The sequence below is a fragment of the Sciurus vulgaris genome (genome assembly GCF_902686455.1).
Source record: "Sciurus vulgaris genome assembly, chromosome: 12".
Lineage (NCBI taxonomy): Eukaryota > Metazoa > Chordata > Mammalia > Rodentia > Sciuridae > Sciurus > Sciurus vulgaris.
In genome coordinates this window covers 74,646,349-74,659,735 of record NC_136473.1, presented here as the reverse complement: position 1 = coordinate 74,659,735, position 13,387 = coordinate 74,646,349, and the positions used below count along the sequence as shown (strand labels likewise).

Genomic DNA, 13,387 nt, shown 5'->3' with positions numbered 1-13,387 from the left:
ATAGCTCAGTTGGTAGAGTGCTTGCCTTGTAAGCACAAGGCCCTGGATTCGATCCCCAGCACCCAAAAAAAAAAAAAAAAAAAAAAAAGCACATTATTGGAAAGGTTAGAACCCCAGCAATTAAAGGATCTGAAAAGTTGTAGAGAGAGAAAAACAGTTCACAAACTAAGGATCAGGAATGCAAAACAGCAACCGGGCTTCTTAGTGTCAACCCTGGAAGCTAACTCTGAGAGGCAATAGAGCAATATCTTCCAATTTGGGGAGAAAATAATCTCCAATCTAGAAATCCTCACTCAGCCAAAAAAAAAAAAAAAAAAAAAAAACAAACAAGGGAAGGTAAAGTAAGGACAAGCAGACAGGGCTGACTGGAAAGACCACACTGGTGTCTGCCAGGGTCTGGTGGATTAGTGCCTGCGTAAAGATGTTAAAAATGTGAAATACCACTTCTCCATTCAAAGTCTCAACAAAGATTTCCCACCATTCCTGAGGAAGTAGCCCAAGAAAGAAAAATGGGAGCCTCCAGGTAGGATGGTCCATATACATGGCCTTTAAAGCTCCTAGTCCAGGTGGGAAGAAGAGGAAGAGCAGAAAGAGGGTCCAAGTGGGATGTCTCCAATTAAGTTGTTTTGTTTTGTTTTGTTTTGAAGAGAAATGATGGATTATCCAGTTCATGAGACCTATTTATTTGAGTTTATAGCTCCTGTTGGAGGGTTTGGAGAACAAGAACAACTAAGAGAGCAAACAAACAGAAATGAGATGATTATTAACTTCCGAGGGAAAACAAAGACTAGAAGAAAAGGGCTGCAATCCGAGTGCACTGCCTCACTCAGGGGTAAACAATGAGTCATGAAAACATGAGAACTGATCAGCCATTTGGATAAAATTGTGATCTTATAGCATTAGGAACCTAGAAAAGGTGTGTGTGTGTGTGTGTGTTGTAAAAACATTAAAAGGAAGAAAAGAAAGTTACAATATAACTCAGTAGGAAGTTAAGAAATAACTTCTAAAATTGCAAAAACCAAAAGATTATGGTTTTTAAAAAATGGAGGTGATGGTGGAATAGGAATTAAGATTTTAAAGAGATTGCCCTCTGAGTGGGACTAGGGCATGGGGACAGAAAGAGCAAAATTTTCTGTTATTCCTTATAAGACGTTTGGTACCATGTGACTTTTTAAGCCCTCCTCATGCATTATATTGATAAATATAAGAATTAGTTTTTTTTTTTTTTTTAAAGGAAATGTCTCAGTCACTACAGAGTAGTCTCCCAGGTATCCCATTCTATCTGCGAAGCCGAGGTGTTGGTACCTATAGCCCCTGCATCTCAAGAAAGCTCTGGTTGAAGTATTTACCTAATTGCCTAATGCAGAACTTCTCCAGTCTATCCACAGGTTACTTCAGAGTCATCTGGAGAGTGTCCAAGAAAATCGGAACTCAGAGGGTGGTTAGAATAGTAAAAATGGATTTTACATAGGACGGTTGCAATAGGACAAGAGGGACCTCGGTACAGAATTGCACTCAGTTTCAGTACAGCATGCACAAAGGAGAATGTGTAGCCAAATTGCAAGATGGGGACTGGTGGACGGAAAATTACCAAAAGAAAACATCAAGAGTAAGGGAGAAGGGAGGATTCTGATCTAACAGGATTCTTTCCAAAGACTGGCCAGGGTGATCAGACATCCCTGGGGAATGGTAGAGGATGAAAAAACGGATCAGATATCGAAGTTGAACAGATATTGAGGATGGTGTGTGTGTGTGTTTGTGTGTGTGTGTGTGTGTGTGTGTGTGTGTTGGGGAGGAGGCAGGTCTTACTAACTGACTTAGCAGAGTTCTTGCTAAAACTGAATTTTACAAGGATGTGCACAGATAAGCCTAGCACAAGGCCCAGGAGCCTGATCAGAGCTGAACCAAGAATCTTCGCCAGAAACTTTGTGAAAACGCAGACTTCTGCTCCCACCCTTGATGAGTCTGACTGGACAGGCCTTGGTGGGGTCTGAGATCTGCCCTTCCTTCCCCAGATGATTGAGCAAGGTTTGGGAACTACCTGACTAGAGCAGAAATTGTGAATATGTAGGGAGGGACCCAAGAGTCAGGTGATGCATATTTTGTGTGTGTACCTGTTTCTGGGCATATGTCAGTGCATTGAGTCTGTCTTTCTCCTTCCCACCCTCCTTCATCCTCTTTTCTTTTAACCCATAATTCCTGCAAAACTACTGAAAATACGATCAGAAATGAAGACTTCATCTCTGGTTTTAAACCCCTGCAGTCTGAGCTTTCTCTTCCAACCCTAGGGCTCCCTCTACTGGCAGAAGTCTGATAAAACTTTCAGTGTCCTAAATCCAGAATCTCCCTCGGTTCCCTCCCGCTTAGGTCATTTCAAAGGGCTGTTGCCAAACCCTCAAACTCCCACCAGACAGAAAATGGAAAATTAAACCTGGGAAAGATTTTCTTGACTTGAAGGTAGGAGTATATAAATAGTAGGAGGGAGCAGACGGAGGCAGAAATGAAAATGAGAGTTGTACACACATGGTGGTCAAGGCTGAGGAGGTGACACTTGAGGAATTTAACTCCCCACCTTCTTTTCTTCACCCTCTCCCAAGATTTATGGGTGAATGGGGAAGCCACATTCATCTGCCTTCCAAAAATGGAAGGAGGGAAATGAGTTAGGCCAAAAAGTTCACCGAACATGGAAGCAGAAGGCAAGGATTCAATATCCACCCTCTATTTTCCTCGATCTTCAAAAGAAGTGGTCTCCTCTTCCAAAGCCATATGCCATGTCATCTGGAATCGAGCTCCATAAATCATGTCCTTCCAGTGATTCTGTCTTCACATTCCCTTGGATCTTTCCCACAAACCAAAAAGATGCTCAGCCTAGCAGTGTCTGGCATAGAGGAAATTCTCAGAAACATTTGAATGAAAACTTAACTCCTTCCCACCCCAAAATCAAAACTCTCTTTCGAATGTGCGTGCTTCTCAAGCTCCTCAAAGGATGTCCCCGTGCTCAAACTAGACACTTCACTTCCTCGTGTGCCTCCAATCTTTAGCTCAGGTATTTCAGCTTTATTACCTTGGAACTCCCTGGCGTAGGTCTCCAGTGTGCTGGAGGAAACACCCCAGCGTATTCTTTTCCCTTCCCACCCTCCTTGACCTTTGGCATCTCCCTGAGTCTTGTCTCTGGGTTCCATATTCTCTTGAGAGAGAACAGCTCTCCCCGTTCTCTCTCACTGGTTTCTTTCTTCTGCTTGACTCTTAAGTGTTGGTGTAGTGTTCCCCCCTCAGCCTCCACCCTCTCCTGGATGGTCTTCCCAGTCCTATGGTTTCAACTTTAACTTCTATTATTTAATTCTCCCCAAAAGCCTAAGTCTTTCTCCTGAGCTTCAAATAGCTACCAGATACCTGCATCTGGATATATCATAACCACTTCATTCATGAACATGAAAAATGTTTACTCAGTGCCTATCATGTGCCAAGCACCATAGTAGCAATGGAGATTCACTGACAAGCAGGATGGGCCAGGCCTCTGTCCTCCCAGAGCTGAGTTTAGTAGGAAAGAAAGAACAGCTAAGGAATCAAGAGTGATGAGTGCTGTGATAAGAGACAAGTGTCCAGTGCTGGGAGCTCTTGTCTTGTCCATAAGAAGGTGAGGCAGCTTTCCTACAGGTGTGACGCTGAGTGGTCATACCTGAAGAACAAGAAGGGGTTGGGGGAGGGAAGATTCCTGAGAAAGGATCTCAAAGATCATGAAGAATCTGTAAAGCTGAAATAGGGACTTTGGACTTTATCCTAAGAACAATAGAGAGTCACTGACTTCTCTAAAGCTTTGAAATGTGCTGATCTGTCCCAGCATGAAGAACTGATGGATTAGAGCCCACAAGGACCTTCTCGTATGGGCAATGCCTGTCTTAAGTTGGATGGTGGGCCCACAGTCTTCACTGTGTTTATTTATTTAGTTAGTTAGTTAGTTGTAGATGGACACAATACCTTCTTTTTTTTTTATTGTGGTACTGACGATTGAACCCAAAACCTCACACTTGCAAGACAGGCCCTCTACCACCGAGCCACAACCCCAGCCTTCCATTATATTCTTATGCTTCATAAATTACTTACATTTTCATATATTCTTTAGTGCATATCAAATATTTCATAACTTTTCAAAAATGATTTGGAGAAGGTAAGATAGAGAGATGAATGAAAAGCTTACAAAAACAGAAAATAGTGACCAGCTGAGTTAGGATAGTCACAATGACTATGTGGAAATGGTTCTAGAGATGCTTAGGAGGTAAAATTTGTGAGATTTGGTGCTTAATGGAATGTGGGGATTTGCAGAGGAAGGTGCAAAGAAGGACTTCTAAGGTCCCTAGATTATCAGTTGAATAGATAGTGAAGCTGTTGATTGTAACATATATCCCTAGGAGATGGTGAGTAAAAATAACAAAGTGGTTAGAGAACTGCTTGGCAGTTCCTAAAAAGTTAAACACAAATTTACTATTCAACCCGGTAATGCCACTCCTGGGTATACACTCCAGAGAAATAAAAACAAATGTCCACACAGAAATTCTCACACCAATGTTCACAGCAGCACTATTCGTAATAAACAGGAAGTGGAAAATTCCAAATAGCTGTGAACTGGTGAATGCATAAACAAAAGCATTATCTCCATACAATGGTATGTACTTAGGCGATAAAAAAGAAACAAAGTACTGACCCCTGCCACAATATGGATGAACCTCAAACTACCATGATAAGTGAAAGAAGTCAAATGCAAAAGATCACAGAGCATAAGGCTCCACTACTGTGAAATGTCCAGAAAAGGAAGGCTATAGAGACAAAAGTGGCTGATTGATTGACTAGGACTGGGGATGAAAATAGGGAATGAATATAAATGGGCACAAGCAATCTTTTTTGGGTGAGAGAAATGTTCTAAAATTGGATCATGATGAGTTTCCCAAGTCTACAAATTAATGAAAAGTCATTGAAGAGTATGTTTAAATGAGATTATTTTATGGTATACAAATCATACTTTAATAAAGCTATTAAAATAATAAGGTTGGTTTTGGTCTGTTGAGTTAGGTGTTTAGAAATTGAGCAGACAGGTGATTATACTACCTGAAGCTAGGATAAAACACTGCTGCATAAGAGGGGGACTTAGGGCTTAGCAGTGTAAACACAGTAATCAAAACTATGTGAGTAAGGAAGATTATTCAGGGGAGAAAGAGAAGGAAAAATGAGGATGGAATCACTCATACATTGCTGGTGGAGCTGCAAATTGGTACAACCACTCTGGAAAGCAGTGTGGAGATTCCTCAGAGAACTTGGAATGGAACCACCATTTGACCCAGCTATCCCCCTCTTCAGTTAATACCCAAAGGACTTAAAATCAGCATACTACAGTGACACAGCCACATCCATGGTCATAGCAGTTCAACTCACAATAGCTAAACTATGGAACCAGCCTAGGTGCCCTTCAATAGATGAATGGATAAAGAAACTGTGGTATATATACACAATGGAATATTACTCCGCCTTAAAGAAAATCAAAATTATGGTGTTTGCAGGTAAATGGATGGAACTGGAGAATATCATGCTAAGCAAAATAAGTCAATCACCAAAATCCAAAGGCTGACTGCTTTCTCGGATATGTGGATGCTAACACACAATACGGGAGGAGATCTAGGGAAGAATAGAGGTCCTTTGGATTAGACAGAGGGGAGTGTAGAGAGGGGAGGAGCTATGGAGGTAGGAAGGACAGTAGAATGAATCAGACATTATTACCCTATGAGCATATACGATTATACAACCAGTATGATTCTATATCACTACAACCAGAAGAATGAGAAGTTATACTCTACCTATGTACAATGTGTCAAAATGCATTCTACTGTCATGATAACTAATTTTTAAAAAGTAAAAAAAAGAAAAGGGAAAACAAAACAGAATCAAGGCCAACTCCAACTTTCAAGGAATCTAAAAAGGAACAGCAGTCTATAAAAAAAAAAAAAAAAAAAAAAAACTGATAAGCAATCAGAGAAGTAGGAAGAAAACCCAGTGAAAATAAATTGACAGAGACCAAGGGAAGGGATGTTTGGGGACAGGGATACTAAAAAATCAGGTAAATGTACACAGGTAAAGAAAGGAAGGCATGGTGGAAAGACCTGGTGGGTATGGGAAGCTGGTAAGATTTTGGGGTATAGCTCCAGAGGGGCTGTAAACCCTCAAGGACAAGCCCACACCTGGATGGCAAAGCAGGGAAGAGGGAAGATGGAGGGAGAGGGCTGAATGGGTGAGCTACAGAGTGCAGAATAGCCATAATTTTCTGCATAAAGCAAAGAGTGACTACAAAGGGCCAGTGGACAAGCAGAGTTCTGGATGGGGATGCAGAGGGCCCAGAGCTGGGAGTCTTCACAACTGGAATAAATGGCCAGAACTACAAACTCCAGTAATAGCTACTTAGGACCCTCAAAGGTCTGCTCTCTGATGACTTCTCCAGGTTTATGTCTCACTGTGTAACCCCACCCCCCAAAATCCAGTGATATAGTCATATGGAGCTATTTGCAGTTTCCCAAACATGCCGTTCTCCTTCACACCTCCTTCTATTGGCTTACACTGCTTCCTGTGCATGGGATGTTCTCAAACCAACCCTCCTCTCTCCCCACACACTCCTGGAAGCCAGCTCAGTTCTCACTTTTACCTTCCTCATTTGCCTGGAGCATTCCTGCTCAGATTTCAATATGGATCAAGGTTAATTTCTTCTAGGAGGCCTTTCCTACTTGCCCATCCCACACATGGGATGGGTTATTTCCTGTTTTACACCCCCAGCATAGACTTCCACCAATGCCCATTGTCCACTAAGGTCTAGAGAGAATTTAACTTGCTTCTTCATTCATAGTATCTGACCCCTGGTAAATACCTACCTAAACAATGCTAGTAGGCGAATCTTCCACTCAGTTGCCACGTGCTATGGACCCTTTTCTTCTTTTCCTACTTAAGACCCTTTGGGGGGCCGTCTACGTCTACCATGGTGAAGGTGGGAGAGCGGGCTATGAGTAGCCATGCTCCAGGGTATTTCATCTACACCTGGGACAGAGTTCCTCAGGCAAAGCCCAATGTCACGTCTAAGGTTGCCAAGTAAAACAAGGCATCTAGTTAAATCTGTATTTCAGATAAATATTTTAATATCTCTCTTTCAATAGTTGAGATAGATTGGTACAGAGATATTCTTTTGAAAGTGTTCAATATTTATCTGAAATGCATTTAACTGGATATTCCATATCCTTCCACTTTTTCAGTGGGCTCCTCTCTCCTCTGTGCTTAGATGTGAGTCCTTGGGAGTCAGGCCCACGCTTAAAGAACTGCAGGGCAACTTAGCATCATCTGGGCCCCCACCACACTAGGAACAGAGATCAGACCAAATTTGTAAGTACAGGAGGGTCCCTCCTTTCCCAAGAGGCCAGTGGCTCTCCCAGGCAAATAAATTCCAGGTATCTGACACACCAGTGCCCCTACCACAGGCCACACATACCGGCAGGGACAGGACAGCACACATGGGGCATTGTATCCAATTTTCCCAGACCTGACAGTCCAATCAGTATAAAATATGAGTAAATCTGCCCATTGGGAATAGAGTTGAGGATAAGTGTTGCCAAATTAGAACTTCTCCCTTCATGAAATATGCAGGAAGAGAGAAAACAAGAAGGAAGGGGAGAAGGAGAAAGTCTGTTATTGGATAAAATTATATACAATGATTTTTTTTTTTTTTTCTGACATGGGAAACAGATTTTGGCAGCTGTGGCACAGATTTGAGTTCCTAAAATCAGATCTGAGGAACATTGGATTGGGGGGGGGGGGTGGGATGAAGAAAACGCATGTGAACACAATGCTAAGATCCTTCCCTGTTTCAAGGAGTTGGTGTCATTCTGCCTGAGGAAGGCAGAACCTCTGAACACCCACCTTTTGCCCCAAGGTCACCCCCTGTGCTTCCAGCAGGATTGGTTTAAAAGGCCACTTTCCAAACGGAGCGACTAAATAATCATGAAAAGCACTAGAGCTGCTGCCTCAGAAATGACAGGTGTTCCTTTCATGATCTACATTTTATGCCACATGCATGGAAATCCACCCCCCAGTTGCTCCTCCTCACATTCTTACATCTCTTATCTGTCCTCCCAGATCTGACCCATCCCACAGAGTTCCTTCACCCCCTACGCTCCTCTCACCTCCGTGCTAGTTCTTCACCCCATTTATTCAGACGGGAATGATCAAATCTATCGAGTTTCTGACCAGGCTCTGACTTGCAACTCCAGCTGGAAGAATCCACTCTGCATGGGTATTTGCAAACTTCTGGTTTTAAGACACACTCTGGGAGCCTGCTGTAGAATGTAGCTCCTCCAGGAGGAGCTGAACCAACGGCTAACTTCCTTGCTGTGGCAGGAAAAGGAACTTTGTCAATCAGGAAAATGTGACTCAAAACAAGTGTAGGGGAAACATTCATATTTTCTTTTGTCTTTGTTTTTATTGTTGTTTAGTTTTAATTTGGTGAAAACCCCCAGAAGAGGACATAGGAATGGGTTTGATCCATTCTGATCAGAATGCTGAATCCCAGGGATTTTCCTGGATTAAACTAGGCTCCAGGAAGATGGCAATTTTCTTATTGCTATAGTATCTCAGAAACTAAACAAAAACAAGAAAAAGTTGATTGAATGCCTATTTTGGAACAAGACTGGAGGGACTGAAGAGAAGCAAAGATGAAAAAGACATAATTCATGTCCTCCAGGAGATTACACGTTAATGAGAAAACCAACTGTGTAAATGTGCACATGCAGTAGATTTGATATTTATTATATGATGTGCAGACCCCAAGAGTCCCAAGACCCTCTTAAGAATTTGAAAGATTGAAATTATTTTTATAATCATACTAAGACATCATTTGACCTTTCTGGAGGCTACAGGATGTACAATAATGTCATTGCTCTAACTGCTAATGGGAGATTTGCTTATGTATTCTTGAGTTGAAAAAAAAAATCTTCAGTCTTAATTTCTAATGTATCAGTATCAGTATCAATAGGTAAAACATACATGAAAAAGTTCTTTGAGGTTCTGGATAAGTTTTAAGGGTATAAATGGGTCCTGTGACCAAAATGTTTGAGAACCACTCAGACTTCATATATCACTGCCTTTGGTGATTTAGATATTCAGTGTCCCCCAAAAGCTCATGTGTGAGACGATGCAAGAACATTCAAAGGTTAAATGATTGGGTTACTAGAGCCTTAACCCAATCTATGAATTCATCCCCTGATGGGGATTAACTGAGTGATAGCTGAAGGTAGGTATGGTATGACTGCAGGAGGTGGGCATTGGGGGTGTACTTTTGGGGTACATAATTTGTATCTGTTGAGTGAAGTCTCTCTGCTTCCTGATCATCACATGAACCATTTTCTTCTGCCACACTCCTCTGCCATGATGTTCTGCCTCACCTTCAGCCCCAAGGAATGGAGCCAAGCAACTAGAAACTGAGTCCTCTGAAACCATGAGCCTCCAAGTAAACTTTTCCTCCTCTAAAATGGTTCTTGTCCGGTCTTTTAGTCACAGCAGTGAAAAAGCTGACTAAAACACTACCATTACTGTGTACTTGTTTCTCATCAACGTATTTAATACAACAATTATTTCATCCATCTGGTTCCATGAAAAATCAATTTATTGGATGTTTTTCCTATTTTTATTGCATTATGATTGCTAGGTCATCTAATTATTCATCTCTTTTGTCTTTGGATCTTTTGAGGCTACACAATGTCGGGCTTCAATTAGTTGAGCCAACAATCAGCCATCATTAGTGCATTTCCTTTATGTTCTGCAGTTTAATCTCACTCATTAGTTTTGTTTTCTTTTAAATTTATGTTTTCTGCAGTGGACTTTACAATTCTTTATTTCTTTTTCATCAGACAATAAGCTTCTCTACTCTGCCCATCTTTCTATCATTTCAGCATCATTTGTATTTTAAAGCAACTCTTCATTGTTTCCTGACATTTACTATTAATAGCATAGGATTAAGGAAATAAATTCTAAGGATGAAAATGGAGTCTGATCTGTAATATCTGTTGGTAGCATAAAGTCCTTTATAAAATTATGCAAATATATCTGGCAGTTCTGACAGTATGTAATCTAATTTTCACTTGAATTGTATCTGTTTTCTATTTTTGTCCTCCATGAACCTTGAGCTCTATCTAGCTCTCCACTGTTCTCAAATCACCATTGTTTTCTGGAAGTGAACTTCACAGCTGTGGGCCTTTGTTGACAAATTGTTTCATCTCCTCTGGGTCTTAAATTATTTTCTCTTACTCTGAAGTGAAAATTCACTAAATATTTCCAGATACTGTATTTAGGGTCATAACTCAATTTCTCCTAAACTTGTATAAATTCCAGCCTCCCCCCATCTCTAAACCCCATTTCTCCACCTAAAAACTGATGCTCATTCTTAATATTTCACTGAAATTTGTTTCCCTGATCTATTGGTAATTTGCAGAATGTAGGATTTGCTTTGTGATGGGGTAATTTTCATGATTTGGTTGGTTGATTTTAAGTTGAAAAACTTAGCAATGACACATCTTCAATCCTTTCTCTGAGGATTACATCTCAGTGAAATCTTGTTACAGATATGCCAAGGTGGTTATTTCTATACTTCCCTGATAACAAATTCTAAATTGCTAGGGTTTTGCTCCCGCTGGTCTTTTTATTTTTACTACATTGGTGGGCATCTCACACTAGCTTTTCTTCAAGTGTGCTAGGTCTTTTCCTCCTGCCCTGGGTTTGTTCTTACTAGCGTACTCTCCATGTTTCTCATTTCTCTATAGCATTTACACGACTCATTTCAATAACTTGGTGCCTTTTTTGTTTTTGTTTTTTTTTTTTTTGAGATCATTATTTCTTCTTCATTTTCTGTTAAAGTAATAAGTGTATGTTCTGTTGCACTTGCCCGAGAGTCTTGAACTGGTCTTGGATTTCCCGCCATCTGGCTTTCTGGCTGCATTGCAATTTCCCTTTGATGTTGTAATACTTTTTCATTGAACTTGAGTGTGGGGCTTATAGGACTTGTTTGCTTTTATTTATTTTTTTCTCCCAAGATGTGCACATTTTTTTCTTGAGCTTATTTTGCTGTTTTGTGCTGTTATTTTTAATTGCTTCCGACTGGGGGGTGGGGTTGAGGGTGAGATTTGGCTTGAATTTGACTCTCTTTGCTATTACTCACATTTCTCCAGAAGCCCCGCATGCACTTCTCTCTCTCTCTCTCTCTCTCTTTCTCCCTCTCTCTCTCTCTTTCTCCTTCTCTCTCTCTCTCTCTCTCTCACACACACACACACTCTCCCCCCATTCTGCCTTTGACAAACCACTTTTGAAAAGCCATTGATCCCTGGCATAAATAGTGTTAAGAGGAAGATGGGCTCGGGGTAGGGATGCTCAGGAATCCAGTCCTGTACAGTCATGAGCTTGGCCATCTGGAAGTCTCCTCTTGCTCAATGAAATGGAGTAAACATTGTCCATTATGAAATCCACCACGCAGGCTGCCAGGGACGAATGGGATCCCACCCAAAGCCAATCGCTGCTCTGACAGGGAAATTGGCTAGCACTGCCTGAGACTACTCCAGCCTCCCCCGTCCCTGATGTCACAATTCAGAGGCTGCTGCCTGCCTAGGACGTTGTAGAAAGCTCTGTAGGTTCTCTCTGTGTGTCCTACAGGGCTCCCTGGGGCCAGGTCCTTGTCTGATGGCTTTTATGACAAAATATCTCCTCCCCATCCTGGTGCTCTCCTTGGCCTACTACTACTATTCTGCAAATGAGGAATTCAGACCAGGTAAGTACCAATGTGTCTCATTTGAGAGGAATACTTTAGAAACACAGGGATGTTAGTATATTCCTAAGGATCCAGATATATTCTTGATCCCTAAAGCTGCTGAAGAAGAAGGAACCGTGAAGTAGGATTGCATCTCTGTGTCCTCTAGCCACAGGCTGTAGGCAGAAGGGGTGCGAGGACGGTCAACCATGTAGCCAAAAGCTTGCCAAATAGATCATGCTTTACTTGGCACCCTTAATGGAAAGCAATTTCAACCCTTCTACAAAAAAGGAAGGTAATACCCAAATTCACAGCTCAGTCAGATAATTGGGCTCAATGGACAGACTGATAATTGGGGGGTAAAAAAGGACTCTGTTGTTGATGACTAAGTAGAAGTAAGGGAAAGCCCTGGAATCTCTATGAACATGTGTTTGAATGACTTTTTAAATTTTCTTTCAACTGAGCAAAATCAAATTAGCCCAGCAATGTCTGGAACTTCAGTGTTTTAGGTGAATCATGACCTTGCTGGCCTGTCCTCATGATCTCTGTACATGGAGGCTTTTAGGCATGACAGCAGACAGGCTCTGTTTTGAACATCCAGGCCAAACCCACTTCCGAACATGTTTATGAACAACTGGAACCATTCCCTCAGTGATTTACACAGTTTGATACAAACTGATCTGGACTCATCACCTTTAAATTTGGAATTTGAAATAAGCCTGCTCACATCCTTAGTGGGAGTAGGAATGTGACTGCCAAGTTAGATGTGGTCCTCACCTCCTTTTGGGGTTCTCCAGAGATGCTCCAAGGAAAGAAAGTGATTGTCACAGGGGCCAGCAAAGGGATCGGCAGAGAAATGGCTTATCATCTGGCAAAGATGGGAGCCCATGTGGTGGTGACTGCAAGGTCAGAAGAAGCTCTACAGAAGGTGAGGGTTCTCTGCCCACATACATATACTCTTATGCGTCCAGATAGGTTCTTCTATGTGCTCACATATGTACATAAAATCCGGCATGTCCTCTCTCTCTTTCTCTTCCTCTCTGTCTCTCTCTTTTTTCCAATTTTGCACTCTCATATACAAATTCAAACACCCATAAGAATATAAAAATATGCATTTCTACACACACACACACACACACATACTGTATAATCAGTCATAAAGTTCTTGAGTTGTACATGTTCACAGTCACACCTATTCACACACATTTACCCATGAAACCATAGATATAAAAATATATAGTTAGATACTGAAATTCCCATATCTGTTCAGGAAGACATATCCTTATACCTCATGCAGATGCTCAGGCACATGTCCTCTCATAGATTCACAAACTTAAACATATACTAACATTCACAAGCCTAGAGCCACCCATATAGAAACCAGCATCCCTAGCTACCATGCTTTCAGAAAGATCTAGTCACAGACCCCATGAGCATATATAAAGAATTTAATCCCCATCACAGTGATAATTTAACAATTTCAGCCCCACTGTGTTCCAAAAGCTATTTCAGAGGACAATAATCATGAGAGTCTATTTAGGAGCATACACACACACACATCCCATTTCTAAA

General features: G+C 41.4%; 2 protein-coding genes across 7 annotated transcripts in view; one reads left to right on the top strand and one right to left on the bottom strand.

Annotated features, from left to right (window-relative positions):
- The window catches only part of LOC306642093 (UPF0739 protein C1orf74 homolog), a 122,737-nt gene that overhangs the window by 23,832 nt on the left and 85,518 nt on the right, over positions 1-13,387 (bottom strand). The gene's annotated exons all lie outside the window — the stretch shown is intronic.
- Positions 1-13,387, top strand: part of HSD11B1 (hydroxysteroid 11-beta dehydrogenase 1) — a 54,446-nt gene that overhangs the window by 4,019 nt on the left and 37,040 nt on the right. Inside the window, exons 2-3 of one of the 2 annotated variants that reach the window (XM_079107524.1) lie at positions 11,722-11,836; positions 12,613-12,743. In XM_079107524.1, coding sequence (XP_078963650.1) covers positions 11,749-11,836; positions 12,613-12,743 — 219 coding nt within the window. In that variant the 5' untranslated portion in view covers positions 11,722-11,748. Of the gene's footprint in view, positions 1-11,633; positions 11,837-12,612; positions 12,744-13,387 lie in introns of those variants that run through there. The other variant, XM_079107523.1, reaches the window with a different exon arrangement.